At 34.3% G+C, this 27,534-nt stretch overlaps 5 protein-coding genes across 9 annotated transcripts in view; 3 read left to right on the top strand and 2 right to left on the bottom strand.

The window, feature by feature from the left end:
- The first annotated feature begins 594 nt into the window (after window positions 1-594).
- Window positions 595-7,540, top strand: LOC106135174 (MAPK regulated corepressor interacting protein 2). Of its 2 annotated transcripts, XM_013335404.2 has the most exons (6): window positions 595-728; window positions 823-907; window positions 1,378-1,487; window positions 2,082-2,138; window positions 4,066-4,250; window positions 5,001-7,540. In XM_013335404.2, the coding sequence occupies exons 1-5, from the start codon at window positions 674-676 to the stop codon at window positions 4,209-4,211; spliced, it is 453 nt and encodes a 150-aa protein (XP_013190858.1). In that variant the 5' UTR covers window positions 595-673; the 3' UTR covers window positions 4,212-4,250; window positions 5,001-7,540. The 2 variants fall into 2 exon arrangements, with proteins under 2 accessions (XP_013190858.1, XP_013190857.1); XM_013335403.2 differs by having other exon boundaries at window positions 4,066-7,540.
- A 425-nt stretch (window positions 7,541-7,965) lies between these two features.
- LOC106134866 (uncharacterized) lies at window positions 7,966-10,940 on the top strand. Its single transcript, XM_060946638.1, has 7 exons — window positions 7,966-8,062; window positions 8,523-8,545; window positions 8,836-9,031; window positions 9,210-9,285; window positions 9,882-10,083; window positions 10,438-10,590; window positions 10,839-10,940. The coding sequence occupies exons 1-7, from the start codon at window positions 7,966-7,968 to the stop codon at window positions 10,938-10,940; spliced, it is 849 nt and encodes a 282-aa protein (XP_060802621.1).
- A 132-nt stretch (window positions 10,941-11,072) lies between these two features.
- LOC106134865 (uncharacterized) lies at window positions 11,073-14,147 on the bottom strand (the record flags this gene model as incomplete). The annotated part of the gene is made up of 5 exons (XM_013335006.2): window positions 11,073-11,255; window positions 11,707-11,905; window positions 12,594-12,771; window positions 12,906-13,103; window positions 13,173-14,147. Coding segments are annotated over 4 exons (1,506 nt in total), but the record flags the coding sequence as incomplete, so codon positions are not given.
- Window positions 14,148-14,731: 584 nt separating this feature from the next.
- LOC106134969 (mpv17-like protein) lies at window positions 14,732-18,403 on the bottom strand. Of its 2 annotated transcripts, none has more exons than XM_013335123.2 (5): window positions 18,133-18,403; window positions 16,553-16,690; window positions 16,307-16,392; window positions 15,667-15,779; window positions 14,732-15,271 (listed from the first exon to the last, which is right to left on the bottom strand). In XM_013335123.2, exons 2-5 carry the CDS (start codon window positions 16,682-16,684, stop codon window positions 15,027-15,029), a joined length of 576 nt encoding a protein of 191 aa, XP_013190577.2. In that variant the 5' UTR covers window positions 16,685-16,690; window positions 18,133-18,403; the 3' UTR covers window positions 14,732-15,026. The 2 variants fall into 2 exon arrangements, with proteins under 2 accessions (XP_013190577.2, XP_060802661.1); XM_060946678.1 differs by lacking the exon at window positions 18,133-18,403 and adding an exon at window positions 17,716-17,769.
- Window positions 18,404-23,265: 4,862 nt separating this feature from the next.
- LOC106135078 (rab11 family-interacting protein 4) overlaps window positions 23,266-27,534 on the top strand; it is a 67,964-nt gene continuing 63,695 nt past the window's right edge. For all 3 annotated transcript variants that reach the window (XM_060946704.1, XM_013335265.2, XM_013335264.2), the window contains exon 1: window positions 23,266-23,571. The gene's annotated coding sequence lies outside the window, so the exon portion shown is untranslated. The remainder of the gene's footprint in view (window positions 23,572-27,534) is intronic.

Raw genomic sequence — 27,534 nt, 5'->3', positions numbered from 1 at the left:
TTTTCCAATACATTATGATCTATTTTGGATGACTTTTATATGTACCTAAATGACGAATAAAAGTGAAGACGGCTTTTTGTAAGATTTTCTCAATCAATCAAGTACATAAAGTTCATCGAAACTTTGTCCCTATACTTGCAAACATTGAAAATGCATATGTCTTTTGATATCTCGTTTTATATCATTTAGGTAAGCGAAAAGTTAGAAAGAGTTATGCTTCGTGAACAAACCTCCTTATTCACGAACGTTGAGAGACAATTATACCCTATTGAGCTATAATAATACTCTTTCTAGCTCAAAGGTTAACTGAACTGGTGGAAAGAAAGAAAAGAAAGGACGTTTTGCTTTTTAACTTTCACGAATGACGTGCCCCTTCACAGAGCGTCGTCGTGATTTTCATGGAAAATCCTAATCTACAGGATAAAACATCAATGAGAAAAAAAAAGTTTAAGAAAAAACAACCATCAGGCAAGCCAAGAAACTAGGTACCTACCATTATTAATTGTAGACATAAAATTCATGTGCTTTACTTTTGACATTTAATGTCAAAAACAAAACTACTATTATGATGATACATTTAGCATATTACTGGCAATACTAGTTTCAGATCGGTCTCATAATCCGTGTGTGACTTTTTACGTTTATTTTTTTAATTTCTGAGCTAAATTATAAAATGTATACTGTCTCAAAAGGGCCTAATAACAAGATTTTCGCAAAAACTCGAAGGGGTAATTACTTGTTTCCTCCTGTTAGTGAAAGTGTGATATGTTATTCCTAAGTACTGTTGTAAGAGGTAACCTTCTGATTTATTAAAATTTTCAGGCATATCTCAGAACTTAGAAAGACTGGATAGTCGAAAGGATCAAAGCAGAAAGTCTTCGGAATCAGACAATGGAGAAGTTATCAAGTACGTATCGCAGGGACCCAAATGATGCAATGTGTGATGTTTGGGAATTTCATTAGTGTTTTTACATAACCTCTCAGCCGGGGGCTGGCTAATGTATAAGAATGAATGATAATGGCTCAATGCCATTGTCACAAGGTATCTCTCTCTCATTACATACTTGTTTCACCATAATTTCACATTGCATTTTGTCAAGAAAGTTATAAATTTTTCTATGAAAAATCATTACTAAACCATGATCCAATCTGGTACCTCTTTGTATTGTGTGGTGGTATAACAATAGCAGTACACATTGTAACCCTTCCACTCTTGGTAACAATCAGACCTTAGGTCCTTCTACAGTGAGGACAATTTTCTTGCAAACGGCACTTTATTAGCACCCTAAGTAAGTTCTTAACTTTTGTTGTAGTTTAGTAGTTGGATAGTGATGACTCTTATGTAATTTCATTAACATTTTTAAACAATATTTTCAGTATGCCCAAACCAGTATTTCATTCCAATGGCAAAAAGACAGTCCACCAGAGAATACAGCACCATGTGATAACTCCACAACACGAGGAAATTATTAGGTATATAAGTGAAAGTAAGTACAATATCTACCTATATATAAAAGCGATATTTGGCTAAAGATATATCGTAACTAGGAAATGTCCACTTTCACACACAAAATTTTGGAAATTCCCTTCGAAAAGGGTGATTATGGATTTTTGTTTTAAATGGGCGCTCTCTAGTTGAATTTTAAAATATTATTTTAAACAATGGATCTTGCAGATTCACCTATTCATTGTTTTTTACAAGGCCAACTAAACTAAAAACTAGTGGTTTATTTCTTTTTTGAATATGTACTATTTCTTGTACTGCATAAATTTCTGTGCAATAAAAATATTACAAACAAACAAACTAAGTAAGAACTTGAGACATATGTCTTGCCCTTTCTAATTGACAAGTGAATGTTGTTGTAATAAACTCCTTACCCATCAATAGAATGAAGAACAAAAATAAAAAGAGTTATGAATGTGGATTATGCGAAAGAAGTATACAGGTATTGTAGCAATTGGAAAGATGTAGTCTCTTCCTGTAATTTGTATCTAAGAAAATAAGTGAGGAGAGATCTTGTTCATTACAGACTAGAATACATTTGAATAGCAATAATTAATGAGTGAATGTAATTTTTCAGCGTGGACACAAACAGCATATGGTGACAGTGAGCCGTCAACACCTACAAGTACAAATGGTAAGTTATTCTCTTCTCTTCCTCTATTTTATTCAAACTTTGGACACACGGTAACACCTGTTACCAGGGCTTGTTTCTGTTACCAGATTAACACTAAAAGTAACGGTAACAACTGATATTTTCAAAAAGTTATGACTGATACCGTTATAGGCGTGATATCGGTAATGTAATCTTATAAGCTTAAATAATGATATTAAATTACATTATCAATTAACGTTAAGAATAACGATACGAATTAACGTTATTAAAATCTATACCAAAGCAACGGATGGGCCGTTCTGCGCGCGCCCCGTGCGTTCCTTTTAATTAACGTTAAACAGTCTTGACGATACCTCTTACCGTTTATTGCCGTAAAGTTTACTGGTAATGTAATATGAGTATAAAAGTAAATACCGCCAAAAATATCGTTACCCAGCATAACAGTACTGAATTTATAACTGTATCACAGTTTGACATTAATAATGATACCAATTGTTTAACGGTAACTCAAGCCCTGCCTGTTACTGAGTACCCGTTACTAGTAAAGCATGCACGTATACACATTACTATTATTTATGCTTTTATATTATATAGCATTATTTATGCTTGCTGTTGTGCATCCTGTTGGTTCCTTTTGTAGGTGGGGCTAAATTTGCGCGACCGAAACTACGGGTAAAAGCGACTTATATAAGGAGAATAAAATTTATACATTACCCCCCCACTCGATAGAAACAAGACAGGCAAATTTCTTATCAACTGTAGATAGATATTATGTTACTATGCCTGCCTTCGAAAATTGTTTTTCAGTCTCCAATCAGAACAATCAAAAGACACACTTTTTATCATGCAAACAATGATAACAATACATGTTCATAACTATTCCACAAGTCAACAGAATAGAACTATACAATGTTATTACCCACTGTACAATATGAATAGAGGCCTGGTACAAAGGAAATCTTTAAAAACCTTATTTACATGTCAGTAAATTGTCTGCAACAAAATAACTTCAGGAAGTAATTTAGGTCAAGGGTTCTAGAAACCGAAATGCCTGAATAGATTTATGAATGAGGATGAAGCGAAAGAAGTATGCAGTGCTCATGGGGAGTGAAAAGATGTAGTCTCTGCCTTCACCTCCGGGAAAGATATTTTATGTAAATATTAAGTAAATGTGTAATAGCTGTTACGGTTAAATAGGGAATTCGTAACAGCTCCAATGCCAATAAGTTTCCCTGCAAAGGTTGCGGAGGTAAACGCACTTGATGTAAAAACCTAACTCACCCAAACCAGAATCATGGTCACAGGCGTACCCCGGATTCCTCTCCACAGAGGAGAAGTCACAACCGACAAGAATTACCAATTGTAGAAATTGATTAGATTGAATTAGTGTTGCCAACTAATTTTACTGTTTATAATTTTACTACATACATATAATCACGTCTTCATTCCTTACGGGGGAGACAGAGCAATCGATCTCGATAAAACTGGAAGAACACCTCTTTATATTTAAGTCTTACACGGCGATTTGACTGAGAATTTAGGACACTTATCTATAGTAAAACATAACTATCGTTTTTCTCTTACTGTCTTCAGAATGATTGATTAATCTGATAACACACTATCAGTGTGATTATATTAAAAAATGCATGCATGTATTAAATTATTGCATTGATTGCCATTCATATGTACAACAATATTTTACTTTCTGACATAATATTTTTAAGATAAGGAATATCTTATTAATATAAACGATAAGAAACTTATCTGGGTTACTAAGTTGGCTAAAGCTCAAAGTCCCAAAACTACTAACCTACATTAGTAATCGAAAAGTATCACATGTAAAAAAATACCAAATTAACAATAAAGAATGTTTCTTAATATAGACAAAAAAAATTGTGCAGAACATGTTGATTCAAATAAACAATTAGTGCACTTTCTATTTTTAAAGGTTCAGGCAGTTCGTCCCCCGCGCCGCCCTCTAACCTCTACTACCAAGACGAAGCGCCAAGCCCGGTCCTTCGGGACTTCAAACCCTTCGACCTGGAGACGTGGTGGGGCAAACGATTGTTCCAGAACATCACCAATTCCCTCTGAGCCTCCGGACCATCCCCCGGGAAGGTAGCCCGCGATAGCGTAAGTCACAATCAACTGTAGTTTACTAAGTTTTATACGCGTTTGTAACTATTTTAAAGTTTGTTAAGGCGGTAGATATATTGAAATATTGTTTTTAGCCTAACGCGCAGATTTTAGGTTCAATTTTGCGAATATATCACTGTCGTATAAGCGTAAGGATAACATAACTTGATGAAAGACTATGCAGCGAAATCTCAATGTATCGCTCTTTTTAAAATGAATTAGATCAAACTTATGAATAAGCTTATAATTTTAGAACTAAATAAACACCCTTACTTAAATTTGAACCTATTAGCATACAAACGATTCCTATTGGCCCATTGTTACAAAGAACACGTTGCAACGAAAAGAATACATGCTCCGATACCAAAACAGTGCGCCGGTAGAACCTGCTAAGAAATATATTTTTTATAGGTTACATCACAATTATAAATACCTCTTATATTTAAACTAGTTTTTTATTTTTATTTTCATAGTTAATATTAGCTTTTTATGTTTTTACCAGCATTAATATTACAATGAAGTATTTGTTCACCATGAACCTTGATAAACACCAATTTTCATACCACCAGATTTACAAACTATTTAATACTGTAAATAGCATATTTTTAATTGCTTAAAATAACTGAAACTGGCATGCAATATAAAAAAACGTCACCATATTTGTACAGTCATCATAAACACGGAAATTTACATTTAAATTAGTACAATTAATTTATCGACATATTAATTATGTATATTATGTTTCAGATAATACCGAACAGTTGTAAAAATATTAGTAACCTTCGGTTGATTGTGGATCTCAGTAGTTAGTTACGTCATATCTTAAGAAAAAATTTCCATACGCTCAAATTCTTTTTGCGATTATGATGTTGGAACCAATATTCTTTAAGAGTGTTTTGTTTATTGAATGTTATAGTTTTTGTTGTTATATCTTCTTTTTTCGTAGGTGACCAAAGAATGCAATGTAGTTACTCATATTGTAGTGCAATATAAACCAAAAATTTGCCAAATTTATATGTCATAAAGTTTCGAATAAAATTTGAAAATAGAAAATCGCTATTATCTTTAAGAATTAAGTCAATTGTTTTCTATAAGACTCCATCAATATGGACGTGTTATAGGCGGTTGGACGTCCTTTAAAAATGATTTATTAATTGCAGTATTTAACTTTCAAATACTTAAAAAATAGCCACAAAATAAATTATGTACTAAAATCATCTTTCAGGCTTTAAAAACATCATTTTTATTCCCTGTATAATAATGGCCTTTTTAAATTTGTAAAAAATATTTTTACGGTATAATTGTAAGGTGATTTTCACATACAAGTTTATTACGACACTGAATATTTAGTATACTAATGTATTAAGGATTTAATTATATTATTCTTTTTGTAAAATTGCAGCTTTGTACATTTTTAACAAAGTATATATTCGTCAAAATTCATAAAAAGTGCCTCAACAATGCGAATGATACAAATTTAGATTATCTACCTAAAAATGGCGTCACTAGCGTTTTGAATAACTAATAAATTTTACAAAATTGTAAATACATTATTACAAAAATATAATTCAAAAATATTATGAAAATCGCAAATTGGTACCTTTATCCCATGTAAACCACTATTCTAAGTTTGACAAACTAAAGGAAATGAACCTTGTAAATATATACTAGATATAAATTGTTTGCACCATCTTTTGGTAGATGATATAAGATCGCAGTTTGTGATAGGTTACTTACTTACTTTTCAAAACCCCGCTCTACAGCAGCTGCTATCTACTATGGCAGCAAAAACGTGATTGTTAATTAATTGTAGATGCTTTTTTAATTGGTGTTGTGCATATTATAAATCAGTGTTGTGATGTTGAAACAATTTGAATTTTTATAGTTACACAATGCCTCTAAGAGCAAGCTCTCCTCTCTATTCCATATTATGAAGTGTCGTTTAACATATTTACAAGTATTAAACAAATCAGTTGAATTTTATAAGTTTATTGTAACATCATCATAAATATGACAGAATATATAAGTCCCATGAATTAAATCCTTATAAGACTCTAATAGGATTTCATTTATAACTTTCATTTTAAATTACATACGATCTAAGCTAGATCTTCAAAGCCAACAAAACTTGTATCTATTTGTTCGTTAAATTTTTAAATCTGCCTATTGTCAAAAAATCTTAATAAATGAAAAAGAGAGACTGCTTCCAGTCTTATCGATATCTCGGCCCCATTGGTCGATAAAAAGATATCGTTTATTGCGTTAGGAGTCGCCTCGTTATAGTTAAATGAAAAATAGTACAACGGGGGATTCTTCGTGAAACAATCTCTTTCTATCAAGCTCAGGCTGGAAGGAAACCTAAAATGGATGGAGTGTCCCCTTAGTACAGTTGAAATATTTCAAACTGTATGTTCAAGCAGACACATTACATATGTATAGTACGAAGTTGGTACGAATATTTTGGTTCGCCATTAACATTTTTAACAGGCAGTTGGTTTTTTTTCCTCCAAACGGTAGATCATGTAAAGGTCGATTTTTAAACCACATTGTCAAAGTCAAGCTGATTTTCTAAGAAAATATAATCACATGTATGTATGTATAGTTACCGTTTTAGAACTGTTTGTTGAAGCATAAAAAGCGCCGTTGTACTTGTATGTTGCACTTATAGCTTCATTCTGGAGCTGAATAATGTCTTCCAGAAAATTATATAAGTAATCTTTAGAATATTGGTTTTTTTGTTCTTTTTTTTTACATGACAACTAACGGTATATTGCGTCGCCGCTATTTCCCCTGAGGCTACTGTAAGTGATATTTTAACATTTCTATCAAAACAGCAATAGAATGATGTTTATGTACATATTTTTTGTTTTCATAGATTATTTTATATTTTCAGATATTCTGATTTTATATTATATTTTCGTCTTTGGACGTTTGTTGGAATAACAATCATTTACAGTAGTGTCTTACGTAAGAATTTTATGGTAAAACATATTATTATTACATAGTACTGAATAACTCAGTAATTGATCCTTTTGTACACTGCTAAATCTAAAAATACATTGTATCTGTAAAAGATTTGCATATGTATTGAAATAATACGAGTGTGCATTCATTACAAGTGGTTTAATTTGCAAAGGCAATAAATGCACGAATTTTAGTATAGTTTTTATCCTTTTAGATGAAATATTTGAGTCATAGTAGATAAATCGCAGGAGAATATTTTTAGACTGATTTAGTTGTAAAAGTTATGCTTTGTTGTAGTTGAATAAAAACCGTCTGACAATGTTTGTGGTGTTTTGATTTTTAGATTAGCCCATGACTCGTTGAAACTGAAAATTCATCGACACAGTTAAGAGAGGTAAAACGTTAAAAAATGACTAATGTCGCGTGTTATTCTCATATAGTTTCAAAGAATAAAGGAACCGCAGTCGAGGTTCTAGGTATGTTGGAGGACTTTTGAAGATTTGGCAAATAAGTAGAGTACCTAGATGTCGAGAAAAAAATCTTACTTCATATACATACATAAAATCACCCCTCTTTCCCGGAGAGGTAGGCAGAGACTACCTCTTTATCTTACTTCACCGTGGATAAAAATGTGTCAAACTTCAAACGAATTCACCAAATGTCATAACTGACAAACGTAACTTGAATTCGCAGAAAACTTGTTCCCGAGGATCTTACAAAGATTATAATATAAAGTACATTTAAGCAAATGCAAAAAATAATTAATCATGATCGTTTGTTTTCTCCAGATAATTTGAAATATGTAGAAGTGAACAACTTTTCCGTAAGTAGTAAGCCTTTTGATGGTAAGAGATACCTTTTCTAATTGTGTTGCCAAACTGGCATGTTCTCTGAGTAGGTATCTACTTACTAATAAGAGCCAGTTAAACTAGTAAACAGTAGCGTTAGCAAAAAACATCACCGTTTACGACAACCTTTTAGCTAATCGGGAGACGAACAATAAAAGCAAAAAGGAGCGCAAAAGTTAAGTTTGCAAGTAACTTGCTATTGTTACTCTTTTGACCATAAACGAGAGGCATTAATCTTGTAAACCGTCCAAGAGGTGTATCCCATCCGTTTCTGTAGTAGAGCTTCATATAATTATCTACAGCTCGATTAGAACTTACATCGAAAACACTTCTTAGTAGTTTATAGACTGCTTGCAACTTGTTCAATACACAATACAGAACAGAAAACTGAGACTTGCAGACTCACGACATTAAAGAGTGAGTATTGTAACTAATTTTATGCTGAACCTTTTAACAGCCGAATTAGATCGAAAGACAAGAGCACTTTCTACAGAACTAAAAAATGCTTGCAACTTGACAGATTTAAGCAAGAACTGATGCGATGCAACGCTAAACACTCGCTCCCTCACGGTATTTGCGAGTGATTTTGTGTAAAGTAACTAATTCGATGATGACAAACGTCAAAAGCACTTCCTAAGTGGTCTGAAGAATGTTGTTTAGACTATTGAGCATAACATCCAGTCCACCAAACACTCGCGTATTCGTGGCGGTAACGAGTGGTACTGTATAGTAGATACTTACTTACTAATTCTTTGCTACCCTACTTACAGCCTGATCAGATCGAACGTCAAAAGCACTTCTTAAGTGGTCTGAAGAATGCTCGTAACTTGCTCAAGAGCATTGAGCATAGCATCCAGAAGACTGATAGATATGAGCAGCAATTGATGCGATGCAGGGCCAAACACTCGCACGCGCATGGCGTCAACGAGTGGTGCGGCAGTGAGGCGGACGAAAAAGTGAAGACTGGTAACTTTGTTCAATTGCAATAAGAAAAAATAGTTTTTAACTTTAAAATTAGTTAATGGTTTGGAGTCTTATTGTGTTTCTGCCAGATTGACTGTTTTTTTAAATCAGTAATTACAAAATACCTATATCATTAAATTACGATAACTATTTAATCTCCCTGGTTATGCATATTTTTTAGGAATAATATTTTCAAGAACTCCAGTCGATATGACTCAATCGTGGTCTACTGTGAGCGTCGTGTGCCTTCAATATCAGTTAGTAAATGTGTAATTTATTTTCCCTATTCAATGTCTCGTCTGTGACATTATATTTACAGAACTATAGCAATTTAAAAAAAAAAATAATTCGTAACTAAAATCTAAAGTGGTTAAGGTTCCTCTGCAAAGTTTGCAGAGGTGACGGAAGTAGCTTCATGTAAAAACCTGACTTATCCTATCCAAGATCATGGTCAAACGCGCCCCCGCCCGACTCTTTAGAGGTGAACCGTAACTAACGCTGAAGAACGAAGGACGAACTAAGAAGAATATAGGTGTTTTTTCCATGAGTTATATCGTAAATGGCGACTTAAGGAATGGCTTATAAACTTTGGATTCTTCTTGTAGGCGATGGGCTGGCAACCTGTCACTAATGTCAATTTTATCATAAAATCAAAGGATAAAGACGTACGATACATTAATTAACGCCCCTTTCCCGGAGAGATAGGCAGAGACTACGTCTTTCCACTTGCTACGATCCATGCGTACTTCTTTCACTTCATCACATTCATCTGTATTCATGCAAGCTCGTCGATTTCGTATACTCTTACGTAGACGTAATTATATAATGTAGGTATGCATTTATATTATTCTAGATACGAAGAACTTTCGAAACGTTATGAAGCTCTCCTGAAAGCTTATGACGAACGCTGCAGCGCTGTCAATTCACGTGATATCGCTTTAGAAAACCTGCAGCGCTGTCTTGAAGAAAATAGATCAGAGTTGAAGCAAGCACACCAATCATTGCTCGCGGTTGGCGAGAAATTCTTGGAGCTTAAACACAAGAAAAAATCTGAAGTAAGTATATTTTCTTTTTCTTCAGTTCAGTAATTTTCATAGAAATGGAGATTGAATGTTTCAAAGAAAAGATTGATAGATTGGGTATCTTTTTAAGCGAAATATGAGTCTATCTATGCGTTTACGGATAAAGTACCCCGATTTAAAAGGCTTAAAAGTCAGGCGTTAGATTTGCAGAATGAAGGGAATCTCGCATTCAGATGTTTTTTTAATAACATTAAAATCTTCACTCAAAAGCTCAACTTCTTCGTTTCCATGGTTCGTTTTCATTAGAAGTATTAATGAATACTTCTAATGGACAAATATCTACTAAAATTTCTTCTATCTAGACTTTCAAATCTAATATCTTCTCAGACAGCATTTTACGAAGAAATCATCATATCTCTGAGGGAGGCGGTGAGTCGAGTGGTGGACTACACGGAGCGTGCGCGCGCGCACCTAGATCGCCAACTCGAGAAATGTATGAGAGCAGAGAAAGATACTTCGAAAGCATTGCTACTCGCCGAGGTAAGATTTTATTTCAAAAGGTAATTAATAAACAAGATCTGGGTAACTTTGAAATCATTTGATGAATAGGTACAGTGGGCTCAGGAGATATCTGTACCACCTCGCTTTTATTGGTGTATTAAGGTGGGCCAGGCCTAAGCCGTGTGTACCTTGTTACTTTGGTGCAAAACGCCAAATAAATTTCTCAATCACTGTAATATTATGTATGTTAACAAAATTTTCTTTTGACGAGCTATTCTTTGCTGTAGATAAGAAAATGCAACATTCTCTATGTGGAAAACCTTCGTCTAAAAACATGCATTGAAAATTTTGAACCAGGCCTTATCGATTGGGATATAGAGTCTGTTTGATTGACTTCATATTCAATTCTTAGTTAATTATTGTTCTATTACATATACATGAACATACATACAAATGTATGTTCTTAGCAGGAATATTATAATAAAAATGTTACACTAACATTTTTTTTATTTATTGCATAACTTAAATAACACTCATTTGTGTTCTCCACTAACACTGTTGAAGTTAAATATTTTAAGCTTGATTCACATTCGGGTATTAATTATCTGTAAGTTAAATGATTAGGTAAATATTATTATTATCTGGAAATATTTACTTATAGTAACTTGTACAGTTTTGTGGCTTAATGTAGCTATCTCCATTACCTGAAACAAAACCATTTACTAAGTATTTAATTTTTAGTTATATTCGCAAATTTACTAAAAAATAAACCTGTATGGAACACATAAACTCAAATGTTGATAATTTGACACAAATATCACGTTCTTATAGGCAGTATAAGATACAAATAGAGTCTAAGTGCTTGTTCACGAAGGCACGCGCGGGCGCATCTACGGGTGCTGGCACGGGAAACTTCTAAGACTGCACATGCGTTTGCTACAGTCTTGCTACAGGCCACGTTCAGCTGTTTTGTGCTTTAAATTGTGACAGATTGCTAGCCCATCGACTAAAAGGAGAAGCTCAAGTTAATAAGCCCTCCTTCCATTTTTAATAACCCTTTTAATAATTTAAAAAAATGTAGAACTGCAATACTCTTATTTGTGTTTGGGTACAAAAGGGGCAATAATCATGTCCTCTTGATTATACAATACCCACCTTTTACTGAGATGCCAAAGCACAGCCGTCATTAACCTTTTAAGTTACTTCTTTGCGTACAATTCGTGCATTCGCCTGATCTCGTCGACCATTCCCTCCAGAATGAAGTCCAGATCATCAGCGTTGGGGACCAGTGCAGCATCAACAGATAGTGCTAGACGAAGAACGCCACCGTAACAGAAAGCCGATACTCCTACACCTAAAATTTATAGGGATATAAATTTCTTGAGCTAAAACCAGTTAAGATTTCCTTGTATTATTGAAAATCTGAAAACAGAACTTAAGACAATACTGTTATTGCTATAAATAACAAAGAAAAACAGACAAGACTAAGGGCAATTAATGAGACAGATCACGTTTTATTTCGTGGACCAACTGATATGCACAACTAGTTGTGCCATCCCAGTTATGTCTTCCTAATGGCACAACTCAAGAAAAAAGTACGATACGTACGAAAAGCAGAATGTTTGTGTGAATCTTGAACCCACTCAAAATGCACAAATGTAACAGTGACTAAATAGCACGGTAAACCCGTGTTTCTGTTTTATATCCTTGGGATAGCAAAAGTCAAAATCATTATCCAGGCTATACGTGTATAAGAAACCACTATTTCTTTGTTCGTCGTATTCTTTAAGTATTTCTTTTATGCAGGTCTTTGTGTATTAACATTTGCGTGAAGACGTCTAACGCATATTGAATAACAGGATATGCGGTTTGAATGCTACGGTTGATGTCAAACTAGAGTACGCTCGCGTAAACCACAGCCTAGGAAGAGGAAGAAATATTTCTTTGTATACAGGTAGGTACTCAACATAAAATGCTTTAGCACAATTATTTTTACTCTAAGTAGGTAGGTATATAGAATTTCCATCCATCCCATATATTACCTGATATTCCTTTCAGAGGCAAGAAGAACACTAATTTCTTGAGTGTGCCACCACAGACAGTCAAAACGTCGGGTCCAGGCATATTGCTTAGTGTCACCGTGGCCTGGCTACTAAAGAAAATAGGCTTGAGGATTTGTTTAGGAAATATACTTGCTAACTTTAGAATGTAATAATTTGCCTGAAATCAAAAGATCAAAATTACCAAAGAGACGATTATTTTTACGTTTTTATCATCTTGTTATTAGTATTTCAATATTTTTTTCTTCACCACGAAATTTGTATTACATCTACTATATCTATCATTATAATTACCAGATATTCGTTGTTAAGTTTGAAATCCGCAAATCTACTTTTCATCTTATTAATATTTTTATGTTCATTTACTGGCAAATCAAACATGGCAACCGTGAAATCGTTATTCAATTTGTTTCGATCTTCACTGGCAACGGTTGTTGGGGGAAATCTTATTGGTACAATAACAGCTACGTCTTCTGGAACATGTGTCATTGTCTGTTGAATTAAACATCTATTAGTTAATTTAAAACACGTCGTGAGTTAAACTACATCACCACATATTACCTTATTAAAATAATTGTTAAGGCCGCCCGCTAGTGCCGTACAGATAACATCAAAAAAGTTTAACTTAACATTCTCTTTTATTTCTTTAATCATTATCAACAAGTTTTCATCTGATGTCGTCCATTTAAAATGCTTTACTCCCAATAAAGTTGGACCATGAAGTGAATTTTCATCAGGCTTTCTTAGAATGAGATCAACAACACACAAAGGAATTTCACATAATTTTGTTATCATTTTAACTAAGTCATCTGGTGTATTGCGATTTTGAAATTCAGAGATATTAAAGGCATTATTGAAGGATTGGCCTTTATCAGCTAAGGACTCGCACAAAAAGTCTATTAAAGCAACTCCATCTCCAACAGAATGGTGAATTCTAATTATTATCCCAAATTCTTCTCTTTCATTGTTATTATTACTCACTCTTTGTTTCGTAATAATAATTTTGAATAGACCTTCATCGTTATATGGCAAAGGTTGGCTAGACAGATCAGTCATTATATTTTCTAGGTCTCTTTCATTTAGCACACATTTGTCGGGCATCTCTAACATTTCAACATATTCAGTCATATCTATAACGCTGTTTTTCCTCCAATAGTAGAATCCATAATCTTCATTTCTTCTATAAAATATTTTATCACACGTTCCTTTTTCAAAGAGGTTTTCCAATCTGTGTCTCATATTTTCTACCAACAATTCCGGGGATTCAGTTTCAATGACACCCAGAATATTTATAACTGAATCACCCTCCAAGAACCAAAACACATCAAAACTGTCTAAAAATTTTACGAAACTCTGGTCCTTTAATTTTATTATCACTGAACACAATAACTTGTATAAGATGCCAAATGTAATGAACATTATAAGAATTGGACTTATCGCTACTAATATCATCAACACTAGAGTTCTCAAAAGTATTTTGTTATCAAGCGAGTCTGTTGTTATTGAAGGTTTCTTCGTAAAATACTGAAACAAGAATTATGGAGTACACTTTTATTTTTTTTTAATTTGCTCTCATCAAGCAATATTTTACTTTTTATTTTATAAAAGACTGCATTAAAAATTTAAGATTTAAAATAATACTTACCCCGAGACTCAAGATGATGTTACCAACAAATGAAATCATTATTCCCGTAATGGTTCCGAGACCGAATGCCTTAGAAGTTTCATTTTCAACTATAAAAGGATCAGTCAAATTATAAACACTTTTCACAGAACAACTCATATTTAAAGCGTCGTCATCCATCTTGAATAATTGCCCTAAAATACAATTCCAAGAATTTTTTTAACACTTTTCTAATATTTCCGTACTATGTAGCCTAGACTCTCCCGGCGTTACGACTAGACTGGAAAACGGAAAGAAACCTACAGGTAATCTTACTATAGACATGGAAACCTTAACAGTATTAGTCTTCCTAGTAATCCAATTAGTAGGTACATTTGTCTTGGCCCCTTTTTGTGATATTATGCAATAATAAATAAACATTACTCACAGGACAAAATTCAGAGGTCTAATTCTTAGGACGTTTATTGATATTTTTCGAAAGACTGTAAAAATAGACTCAAAGCTATTACACATTTATTTACAAAATAAATTGGTTACATTTCCTTATAAAATATGTAAATGGAATATTATTCACTAAAATATATTTTTACGTCTTATCTTAGGAAGTACGTAAACAATTAACACTTTTATGCAAAGTACTTACTTATAAAGCACAAACATGAACATATTAATTACATCTTCATTCCTTAATGGGTACAGTCTCAAGTTCTTAATCCCAAAAACCACGTGTATTACACTTAAAATATCACAAAGAAAATGGTGAGAGAAAAATTTTGATCAGAAGATTATATTTACAAGCTTGGTGTAACTTCTAAGATCATTTCTTTGCCAGTCTTTTGTCTTTTGATGAAGCACAAAACATTAATCCATAGAAACGAGGCAGTCGCCACGTAAACGACCCTCAAATGAGGGGGCATGAAGGAGAAGTTGACCATTTGCGCCGGTATCCAGAAGGATTGGTTGGCCATGAAGGCCATCCAGTATTTTTCTCGAAGTTCAGCGAAAATGTCTTCCTTGCGTTCCACGACACTCATAACTGGAATTATCAAAAATACTTATTGGTACATCATATACACAGTATAATCATGTCTATATCTCTAGACAGAGCCAACCGTCTTGACAAGACTGAAAAGCCACGGTTAGCTGGGTTAATGATGGATTTAAATTGTAACGGGTGAGATTGAATTGAAATAAGAAGAAAATAAAGAATAATCAATCGCCATAAAGAAGAATCCATGTTGGCTAATAAACTTGGGATTACGTAAGGAAACTATTAAATAAGTAACATAAAAGTATAATCATGATTCAAATAGAGCTAGGTTAACCTATAAGATTGCGGAGATCAGACGGGAGTCGCTTCGTGTAAAACGTGAAGGAGTCCACTACAGGATTTTTTTTAGAGACACCATGTAGGTATAATATTATACTTACTGGTGAAAAATGAGGCTAATAAAACTGGTGTCATCAGGAACTGATCAGCGGCTACTTTCGTGATCACCGTCTTCATTGCCTTGCCGGCGAATTTTCGGTCCAGGAACTTGTACCTGTATCACAGTGTTATAAATCTGACAGCCAAAACCGGGAGGTCTAGGGATTTGAATGGACATGCAGCATCGACCATAAGTGGTCTAGAGGAGCACTATCAGAGAATTTTCCGAAATTCCCACGGAAATACGAACGAATTCTGTAAATACTCGTAAGTGCGCAGAAAACTATATACGTTGTAAACCACATAATCTATTTAATAATATTGTCCAACTATTGTCCTTTATTAGGTATTGCTACGTCTTTACCTGCATACAAAAAGCATTAAGGATGTTTGAATTTATTTCGTGTTTATTGTTTAGCCTGGGTGAGAAGATTCAAATGTACCGGGACTGAGTCAGATCCTTTTGAGAATTTGAAATAAAAAAAAATATTGAAAATTTTTGACGGCCTTTACCTGTTGGTACATAACCATTTTCCCAAGCTATAAACTCTGTTTTGCCAGACCCATAGAAATCAGAACTCGTACGTTCTTATACTGTAATTTACACTGAATTTCGGACATTAAAAATAAATGAATACGTACCAATAATATAAAGTTGGGGCGTACAAAGTGCTTCCCACCGCTGAGATTCGCGCAGCCGCTGTCAAGTCAATATCTGGCTTTTCTGGCTGCAAAAAGGTATCTATTTAAAAGCTAGATATAAAAATTATTTACATGGAAAAAATTGCTTTATAAAGGTATCGCAATATATGTGATCCCCACTTGCGCAACCACGACCACTCTAACAAAAGAGTCCAACTAAGAAAAAGCTTGTGACCGGTAACTTACCTTGTTCATCTTATTGTACGTCTGCTGCATCAGCTCAGCTGCTAAGTAGAAGCTGGCGTAGACCCCAGTGTTGGTAGCCACGGGGTACTGCTTCAGGGACTGCCGCCAGACTTGAGCCACTCGTGACAGCATCGCGTCCTACATGAAAAGATACATACATACATACATATGATCACGTCTTTATCCCTTACGGGGAAGACAGAGCCAACAGTCTTGAAAAGACTGATAGGCCACGTTCACCTGCTTGGCTTAATGATAGAATTGAGATTCAAATAGTGACGGGTTGCTAACCCATCGCCTAAAAGAAGAATCCCAAGTTTATAAGCCTATCCCTTAGTCGCCTTTTACGACATCCATGGGAACGAGATGGAGTGGTCCTACTCTTTTTTTTTATTGGTGCCGGGAACCACACGGATGAAAACATGAAAAGATCTACATAAATACATATATAAGACTGACTGACATATGATAGCGCAGTAGTCCAAGTATTCGGCTCTAGATATTTTAAATTTGGCATGTTGTTCTCATGTGGTCTAGATTTTCCGATATTCCATGGATGGCGGAGCTACATATGTACTTACTTGCTGTAAGTAATCTAATATTAATTAAACACAATATGTATTTTTATCTTCTAAAACAAACTGGTGCCGTGTGGATCACAGCACTTTTGATTAGGGCGACTCCAGCTCTTTCCAATGGAGGTCATTAAATGCGACGAAATTGTAAAAAATATACTTAGAGTGTGCCACGTGTATCTCGTTCCGTGCCGAATGTATATGTAATTCAATCAAGGGGAATGCTTATTATAGACAGGATTCTCCATTTAGGCGGGGGCTAGCGAGCTGTGACAATCTAGGTAAATCTCAATTTCGTCAGTAAGCCACCCAGCTAAAATTTGCTTTCGAAACTGTTGGGTATGAATACCGCGTAAAGGATCACTTGATGATGTATGGTACATTCAGAATTGACGTACAAGTAGGAAGTAATCAAAACTTATTCATAGTCATGAACTACACGGTCGATTGTAACACGAGATACACTACGTTTTTAAATTATACCTAGTCGTCCTGTTAGGTCGCCATAGATAAACATCCTGTAAGCAAGGTTTGTACCTGTTAAGCTGCTTGCATTATTATCTTCTAGTGAAAGTGGTTATACCTTACCTGATTTGTTACCTGATTTCCGGAATTTTTTACAAACATTAAATCTAGACACTTTTCCGAAGGGTTGGGCAGAGATTACATTTTCCCACGATCTCTGCAAACTTCTTTCGCTTTATCCACATTTATGTAAGCTCGTCTGTTAAGGGTATCCTAACGTTTTGCCAGGTTTTCCACGATTTGATCGTGGCTCTGTCTACCCAATACAGGATAAAGACGTGATTATAAAAATGTACCTATGTATTTATAAAGGGGCTACCTTGTCAGACAGAAAAGATTTTGTCAAGCAATGTAATGTAACCCAATCATAAAACTTGAGGATGAAACTACTTGTCTGCTACTGCTAGACTTTTAAAAAACTAGTTGCTATTACATAGAACAATAATCAACGGAAATATTTTATTTGACCACTCAACTCACCTTTTAAAATAATATGCAAATAATTTAAAGAAAACGACACACTTGCTCACAATTACAACTTCCAACACAAATCACATAAAAGTCAATATGTTTTAGGTGAATAAATATCACTGAATATTATAAAAATATAAATATACACGACTGTTATCACTTGTATGAGGGACCATACTAAACGTGGTCCTTCGTCTCCAATTGAATTCAATAGAATAATTAATCGTTTGTTACCTTCCACTGACAACGACTAAACAAGTGTCAAACGTTATGTAACAAGTAACTGATACCATATCTTATCAAACAACTCGGAACTATATCGTGAATGATCTGTGATTTTATACTGAAGCAGTGTTTAATTGGGACCGCATCTTAATTAACCATTTATCTCTTCACTTCCTTAGGTCTTCTATATTCTCGGTTTTCTTATTTCTTCGGCCTAATAGTGTTTGTCAAGTGCTTCTCTATTTGCGCAGATTGCAAAAATTGTTACATACATACATACATAAAATCACGCCTCTTTCCCGGAGGGGTAGGCAGAGACTACCTCTTTCCACTTGCCACGATCTCTGCATACTTCTTTCGCTTCGTCCACATTCATAACTCTCTTCATACAAGCTCGGCGGTTTCGGGTACTTTTGACCTGACCCTTTACCAGGACGTCCTTAATTTGATCAAGATACGTTCGTCTAGGTCTTCCCACTCCGACCTTTCCCTCCACACTCTCCTTGTAAATCTGCTTAGTCAACCTGCTTTCATTCGTTCAAAAATTGTTAACCAAGGGCAAAGTTATAAACTTGTAATTATTCTCTTAGTAGTAATCTTCTCTCAACCTATCACTATCCGAATCTCAATTTTTCTTCAAGCCATTCAGCTAATATAAGTTTTAGTTATGTCCTGGCTCTGTCTATGTCGTAAAGAAGACGTGATATGTCGTCAGTGTATTCAATTCAGATTTCTGCGGCTGCCATCAAAGTCTTCCTGAATTATCGTTGATCTATCCAGGGTCACCTTAATCTGCTCTCGACTAATACTTATAGGTACGTAGGTATGGCATCTGGCTCAATACGCTTGTCTGTGTCACAGTTGGTCCCGGGTTCGAATCCCGCCCAAGGCTTGATTAGATACTAACTTTTATAACTTAATATTTATTATTTATTTAAAATTATAAATTATGTTAATAATTCAAATACGAGCTTTGAGTATGTATAAGAAGTACGTCAAAATAATGTTTTAATTATAAAAAAACATAAAGGCATCGTGTCTCTATGTCACATACCTAGATACTCAGTATTTGTGGAATTGTATTTATGATAAAGTACAATATGTATCTAATATTACATATCTAATAAGTAAGTAAGTACGTGAGTATTTCTCTTGGTTGATAATTGATAAGAACAAGTAGATACGTATATTATATATTTTGTTGGCTTACCTGTTTTTTGAATTAATGTTTTATCAATCATCCATCCATATTATCATGTCTAAACCAATTTATCCTTTGCGGGGTAGACAGAGCCACCAGTCTTGAGAGTCTAACGTTCAGCTTATTCATATTTTATTTAATTTAAGTATTTTTTTTAATAAATGCCAATATTTAATTATAAAGTTCATTTTGGTCTTCTGATATTTAACTTATTTCATCATTTGGTCCATGGGTCCATAGTTAAAAAGTTCAAACAAATACCTACTTACTTGATAGATTTATTTTTGAATTTTATTTACTTACATAATAGGTATATAGTATTCAAAAAAGTTACAGGAAGGGACCGACCGGCCGGTAAATAGATAAGTATCTACTATAAAAAACTATTTTTTCACAAAAGATTGGAATATAAAAAACCGTTTTGCCAAATTTCAAGGATAATAATTACGTAGGTAGGTACTTACACCAAAAACAATTCTAACTTCGCAGTAGATACCTACTTACCTACCTAGTGGTCTTTTAAAGTAGGTACCTATGCCACGATAAATAAAAAATATCACCCAGATGAAATAATAGAAGACTTTACCTAGTGAAGAACTTGGTTAACCTTGAAATCGATTCACAAAGGTGAACTAAGGCGACATTTTTTTAATTCGTGTATCTATTCGACCATTAAAGTTCCCAATTTTTTTGTTAATAATTATAGGAAATAAAAATATTTTTTTAACTATTTCCCATACATTCCCCTCAGATAGAATTAAACAAAGATAAAAGTTCACAAACTTGCAAGATAAATCCGTGGCATAGTAGATCGTAAATGTGAGGCGAGAGGCGCGGGGCGAGGTAACGCCGCGGTACCAGGTAACAGGAGGTACGGCACAATGCTCCGAATGCGAACCACGTGGGAAAAATAATCACCACGATTCGTCTAAGCTTTGACGGATTTTTTTTTAAAATATGGAATGCAAGTGAAATGTTTTTAATTTATTGGTGATAATATTTTAGTAGAAAACTATCAAAATAGGTAAGAAGTATATTAATAGACTGAAGGATGAATTTGAAGATTTAGAGGAAATGAGCGATATTGAAGATGGATGGAAGGAATTTAAAGAAAGAATTGTGAAAGTAGCTGTTGAAGTGTGTGGTGTAAGTAGAAGAAGGAAAGGAAAAAATCACAAAAATGCGTGGATGAGTAAAGATGTGCAAGAACTTGTGCGATTAAAGAAGAAAGCATGGCTGGATTTGTTAGCAGCAAAAGCTAACTTAAGAATGCAAGAGGTTATAGATGAAGATGTGAATGAAGCACGTAAGGAATATAAGAAAATGAAAGATTTGGTTAAGAAAGCTGTGATTAGAAAGAAAGAAGAGTATAAAGAGGATTTTGATAAAAGGCTATCAGAAGACTTTCAGTCAAATCTGAAAGTATTCTGGAAATCCGTAAGGTCAGCCCGAGGAAATACTATAACCAGAGAGCTGACTAGGATCAGATGCCAGGATGGTAGCGTTGTGAAAGGAGAAGAATGTGTACTAAAGATATGGAAGGACTATTTTGAAAGTTTATTTGAAAAAAAGGAAGGAAATAAGAAAGATTTCCGCTATAGCGAAGAAAAAGAGAATAAGATGGAAGGCGAAATTGAAATGTTCGAAATTGTGGAAGCACTTAAGAGTATGAAAGCGGGAAAGGCTGCTGGGTGTGATAGAGTGTCGGTCGAGATGCTTAAAGCAGGAAAAGGCGTAGTAGCTAGTCAGTTGTACTGCCTTTTCAATTTGTGTTGGAGAAGCGGCCGAGTACCAAAAGATTGGTGTAAGGCTGTTATCGTGCCACTTTACAAAGGAAAAGGGTCACAGCTGGACTGCAAAAATTATCGTGGTATAAGCCTGCTTAGCGTCGTCGGCAAATTGTATGCTAAGGTATTGATTAATAGAGTCAGGAATGAAACTGATGACAAAATATGGGATGCTCAAGCGGGATTTCGAAAGGGAATGGGATGTACTGATCAGGTCTTTTCCTTGCGGTGCATAGCCGAAAAGTTTTTGGCCAAGAGTCAAAAAGTCTATTGCACATTCGTAGATCTGGAAAAGGCCTATGACAGAGTTGAGAGGAATGAATTGTGGTCAGCACTTTCTATGCATGGGGTGAGCAGTCTCTTAATACGAGCACTGAAATCCTTATATGAGGATTCGAGTGCTTGTGTCAGGATAAACGGAGCGCACACTGAGTGGTTTAAGATTGAGAAAGGCGTTAGGCAAGGATGTGTTGCGTCACCGTGGCTGTTCAACCTATTTATGGATAGCTGTTTGACAGATTTGAAAGAGTCTTAAAGTGGATTAAGGATGAATGAGTTACTCGTCAAATGTCTGCTCTATGCCGACGATCAGGTTATACTGGCGTCATCAGCGGAGGAGTTACAGGAGATGGTAAACTGTATGCATGAAGCTTTAAAAGAGAAAGGAATGAAAGTGAACGTAAGTAAAACTAAAACACTGGTTTTTGAAATGGAGAAAGAAATGACAGCATGTAATATTTTGATTGGAGGAGAAAAAGTGGAGCAAGTGAAAGAGTTTGTATATCTAGGATCAAAGTTTACATCAGATGGCAAGTATGATAGTGATATTGAAAGGAGAGTGAACGCGGGGAACATGGTGAATGGAGCTTTGCATGCCTTTATGAGCAGTCAGAAACTATCCAAAAAGGCTCGACTGGCTGTGCACAGGGGCGTGTTGGTCCCGACATTAATGTATGGGAGTGAAAGTTGGGTATGGCAAAAGAAGCATGAAAGCAGAATAAATGCAGTGGAAATGAGAGCGTTAAGGAGTATGATGGGTGTGAAATTGAGTGACAGGATAAGGAACAGCGTGATAAGGGAATGTTGTGATGTGAAAGAAGATGTAGTTACAGGAATAGAAAAGGGTATGTTAAGATGGTTCGGTCATGTGGAGAGGATGAATGAAAGCAGGTTGACTAAGCAGATATACAAGGAGAGTGTGGAGGGAAAGGTCGGAGTGGGAAGACCTAGACGAACGTATCTTGATCAAATTAAGGACGTCCTGGTAAAGGGTCAGGTCAAAAGTACCCGAAACCGCCGAGCTTGTATGAAGAGAGTTATGAATGTGGACGAAGCGAAAGAAGTATGCAGAGATCGTGGCAAGTGGAAAGAGGTAGTCTCTGCCTACCCCTCCGGGAAAGAGGCGTGATTTTATGTATGTATGTAACTATCAAAATATCTATTTCCTAGCTATAAGTACATTTTTTATATGATGCTGAAAGGGAATTTTTTAAAGCACTATTTTGGTACCAAGGTACTAATAAAGATCATTTGAATAAATTATATTTGAGGCAAAAAATTATACCTCATGAATCTGTCTTATTCATTGTACGATGATATGGACTACAAAATGTAGACGTAAGCAAAATCATTCATAACGCAATAGTTAAGATATTAAAGAGTTAAGCTATTTTCTCTCGTTTCGCTTACAGATGTTGAAGGCTTTACATATGACAATTAAAGAGTCAATTGATTTTTCACCTCAATTTCTCATGTTAAGAAGAAATCATGAAAATAAAAAATATTAATCGGCGTTTCATTCTAGGAAAGTAGAACGTAGAACAGTGTGCACTGCATAGTAGCGGTCGTCTTCCCACCCACGTATCGTCCATCTCCCTCTGACGGAATGGCGCTGTCTTTGTCTCGGATTACATTCAGTCAACGCGAAACTCCAGTGTGATTCATAGGTGTGTTCTCGGTGCTGTGTTTGACAATCGTAAATAAAACCTGTTTTATATTAAAAGCACAACGTTTTATGTTACTTAGATAAAACGAAATAGATTTGCGTGTTCAAAACATTGATTTGGAATTATTGTGTTAGTTTTTCGTTCTGTGTTCTTTCAGTGCTTAGTTTCGAAAGAGTGACAACAAGTTTTCTTGTGTTGTGCCTTTGGTCCTTGACTTGGAGGCTTTTATCATCATCGCCGACGACGCTTGCCCCATTCTTGTTTGTTAGGCGGGCAATTTGTGGTCAAGGTATGTTTCTTTTGTTATATTTTTTTTGTTTATTTAAATATTTAGAATTAGGAATTTAAGTTTAATATTAGGAATAGAACTTAAACTAAAGAGAGAGTCTCGTATTCCAAAAGATAGGTAAATAAGTACCTAGCTTTTAGGAAGAATAGGTATTAATTCTATTCGGGAAAATCTCCCTACAAATGATAGAGCACTCCAATAAGGTGCTTTTATAAACCTAATTAAGAAATTGACAACTACACGGAGACGAAATTTATATTCAAAGGAATAGTACTATTCTCTGAAACATTGTAATAAATTTTATATTCAAAGGAATAGTAACTACTATTTTCTAAAACATTGTAATATTTTTAAACATTAAAATTTAATAAATACAACTAAATTTATACTTATAAAAATATTTTAAATCAATATTATGAAACTTTCTCGTGTCATTGTAAACTATAGTTAAATTGCTAAAGTGCAGTCAGGTGCAACGATTGTGCGAGCGCAGTCAAGTGCAATGGTAAAAAAGGGGAGAGCTATCATTGTTTGCTCTGCTACCTGCTCCCCATGAGCTGTCACGATTACTTCTATTTGCGCTTACATATTCTAAACACCTTACAGAATCGGCTTTTGAACTTGTGTTAGACTCACAAAGAGGCCAACCCCAGACGTATTGTAAGTTTGGTACCTGTCAAATTAATGTCATCAATTTTTTTTTTTTTTCCTTCAGCCCACATAGGCAATGCAGAAAAAGACAATTATGGAATTGAATTTTACATTATTTTATTGTCCATGACCAAAATTTGTACCTACTTATTTTTTTGTTCTACTTCAAGCTAGGCACTAAAATATTTGTGACCAATATTTGAAACCACATTCTTGTTAAATGTAGATGAGACTAAAATGTTTTCATCTCTTTCTATCTGACTCATGCAAGCGGCACGTCACGATGACGTCATTAAACAGGTATCGGTGTAATGATAACGATCATTTAAGTATCAATAACATGTAGATAAATCACTCGTTTGTTTGTAAACTCTTTTATGCACAAAAAAAAAGAATATGAGAAAAAACGTATATTCAATTTTTTTTTAACTAAGTAATTTTTATTTTTCCTTGAATAACCATCATTGGAAACGTTTCCCTGGAAAATCAAAATAAATTTATTGAGATATATAAATATCAGATAGGATAGGATACCTATCTGACAATTAAATATTTAATTTAAAATGACAAAATTACAGTAATATAAATTAATATCTACCTACTTACTTCAAAATTTTGTCATCCGTATAATATTATTCAACATTTTGAACATTATGTAATTTTAACGCAAAATATTAACCTTTAATTTTGTATTTTTTATAATATACCCAATGTTATAAAAAATACAAAATTAAAGCTCAAAATTTATTATTAATCAAAAAAAAATTTGGCATGTCACAAAACCAAAATTATTTTGTCATACTTTTCACAATATTTAGATCTATCTTTTTATAGTAAGTAGGTATTTAGTAAAATATATAAATAAAATATTTCTGAGCTAATGTAGATGTGCCCAGGATACCTGATACATAACATACCTATCTACGTAGAAACTTATTCATGGTCCAAGAGACCATCCTCCGCTAGATATTGATTTGAGTTACCTATTTACAATTCAGAATCAGAATCACTCTTTACTTTACTCATCTTACAAGTTGGGAAAACACCATGCTTTTACCATTGCAATTAAAAATTCTTGATGAATATACGAATACGAATAAATCTACGAATTATCATATAATAGAAATATATAATAGGTTTTGTTAACATCGTCGCATTCGCACGTTACTAATGGAAGACAAAAAGCTCTTAAAAACTATGGAAACCACGTCGAAGGTTTGCGAGTACATATAACAATTTTATTGTCTTCTGATCGCGGATGTAACAGATTCCGAGAGGCACCACAATGTCACAAGGTTTTTGTTTCTCTGCGGTGTCTTTCTCAGCCTATCACTATTATCTAAGTAACTCCATGCGAAGAAATTATCTGGGAACGGTATGCATGTGAAGTGAGAACTACGAGTATCAGTCACCATGCCGCAGTATTATACTAGTTATATATATGTATATTAATGCTTTATTTTTCCTGAATTTAACAAGATTATACGGTTTGTTTTAGGGCTGATGCCAACCCTTATAATTTTGGAGAATTCCTAAAAACACCCATTCACTTTAAAAATCAGACACTTCTGACTAACTCGTTTTCCTAGGCTCACAAATGCTAGTGTTATCCGTTTTATGACCATAACTACCTATTAAAATTCCTTATCAAAGCTGTTCTTTTACTTTCACTCTAGCTGCGACCTACATAACCAACGACTTATCACTAACTTTAGCAAATATAAGTGCTAATACAGCTAGCAATTGTATAAACACCACAAACTCTTGATGCGCATGTAAAAAATATGATAACTAACGCTTAACAGTCCTTAAGACCATCCTTGGTACTTCCTTTAAAATATTCATAATATCTATTGATGTAGTGTTTTTGCTTGGTATATTTGGATTTTGATTAAAAATAAGACACATCGTGATTAGAAATGTTTACAAACTCAACTTTCAGTTTATAAACTCCGGCAATGGGCGAATGAGCACGCTGCGCCCCCGCGTGTGAAAACATGTGCCTGTCCAGAATTGTATGACCCTTCTCATTGTTGGTACATAAATAAACATTCAAATATCTCCATTTATCTCTGGTTAAGGGCGTGCTGACGTATCTATAGACTATAATTATATTCTCGTCGTCCTATAAATAACATTAGGTGTTTTATAAACCTTAACTTTCCTCTGTGAGATCATCAGTATACTTTTTTTTTTAGTATTTTGTACAGCTGATTAGTATAAGTAATATTTGTTTTACAGATTTTCATGCTAATATCATTATAAATGTTAAGAAAATTGTTTTAGTTAATATGTTTTACATTTCTTTTAGGGTTGTTATATAATCATTATTACACTCAATTGCCCTTTCTTATTATTATCTCAATTAGTATTTTATCTTTCCGCATCTTATTGTAAATCACTGAATTTCAAAGTTACAATTGTAACAGATTAATTGCATAAATTGATATAGATGAGGCGGTCCTTACCGTTCTCTCGATGTTACCATCTGTTACTCAACATGGTTCGGTGTTGCCAACGTTGAGAAATTAAACCAAACGCTGGTGAAAGCGTCTCGAGTTTACACCAAGATGGTTCTTACGTTATCTGCTCCGATTTGGTCAATTTTGATAAGGTTATGTAGGTTAAATACCATGTATTTATATAATGAGGCACTTATTATTATAGCGAGTGAAAGTAAAGCTAACCATATTCGAAATATAATACATAACATTGATAAAATATTTTTTTCAAGGTCAATCCGCTACATAAGGATTAAATTACATCAAAACAAGTAATTTCACACGCAATAAGCTTTTAATCCAATTACTGATAAAAGTAAGTACTACATGTAATCCATAGCAAGTGAAATGCTAATTATTATTCTCATTTCAAAAGGAAATAATACTTACTTATTCATCAACTCGCCAGTTTGCTTAAATTATAGCTTCCATTATCGTTCGAGGCGGCGTTCCCTAGGGAGGTGACTTTGGTCCCTCAATTTTCCCACGCCGTTTCGCGTGTCAGGAAGCCTTATAAAAAGCAAGTTCCTTAACTGCACCCGGACATTAACAGGCTGCGTCTATCGTCTCAGTTCGTTGACTATTTGAAATGGTGAATTCGAAGTGGCATTTTAACAAGGATACATTTATTAACTTTTTAAACATGCCATACTTTTCATGGAGCGTTAAAGGATTTGTAAGTGGTACATAATCTTCTATAATGGTATTCAACCTAGCTTATATATCCGATACGGTAAGAGATGTGATAATTATTATATTAATTCACCAAACAAAATTAAAACAACAAAACGTGGTGTTATTAACATCGCTA

Source organism: Amyelois transitella, chromosome 11 (assembly GCF_032362555.1).
Source record: "Amyelois transitella isolate CPQ chromosome 11, ilAmyTran1.1, whole genome shotgun sequence".
Lineage (NCBI taxonomy): Eukaryota > Metazoa > Arthropoda > Insecta > Lepidoptera > Pyralidae > Amyelois > Amyelois transitella.
The sequence above is the reverse complement of the archived record's forward strand: the minus strand, read 5'-3'. Positions and strand labels throughout refer to the sequence as shown.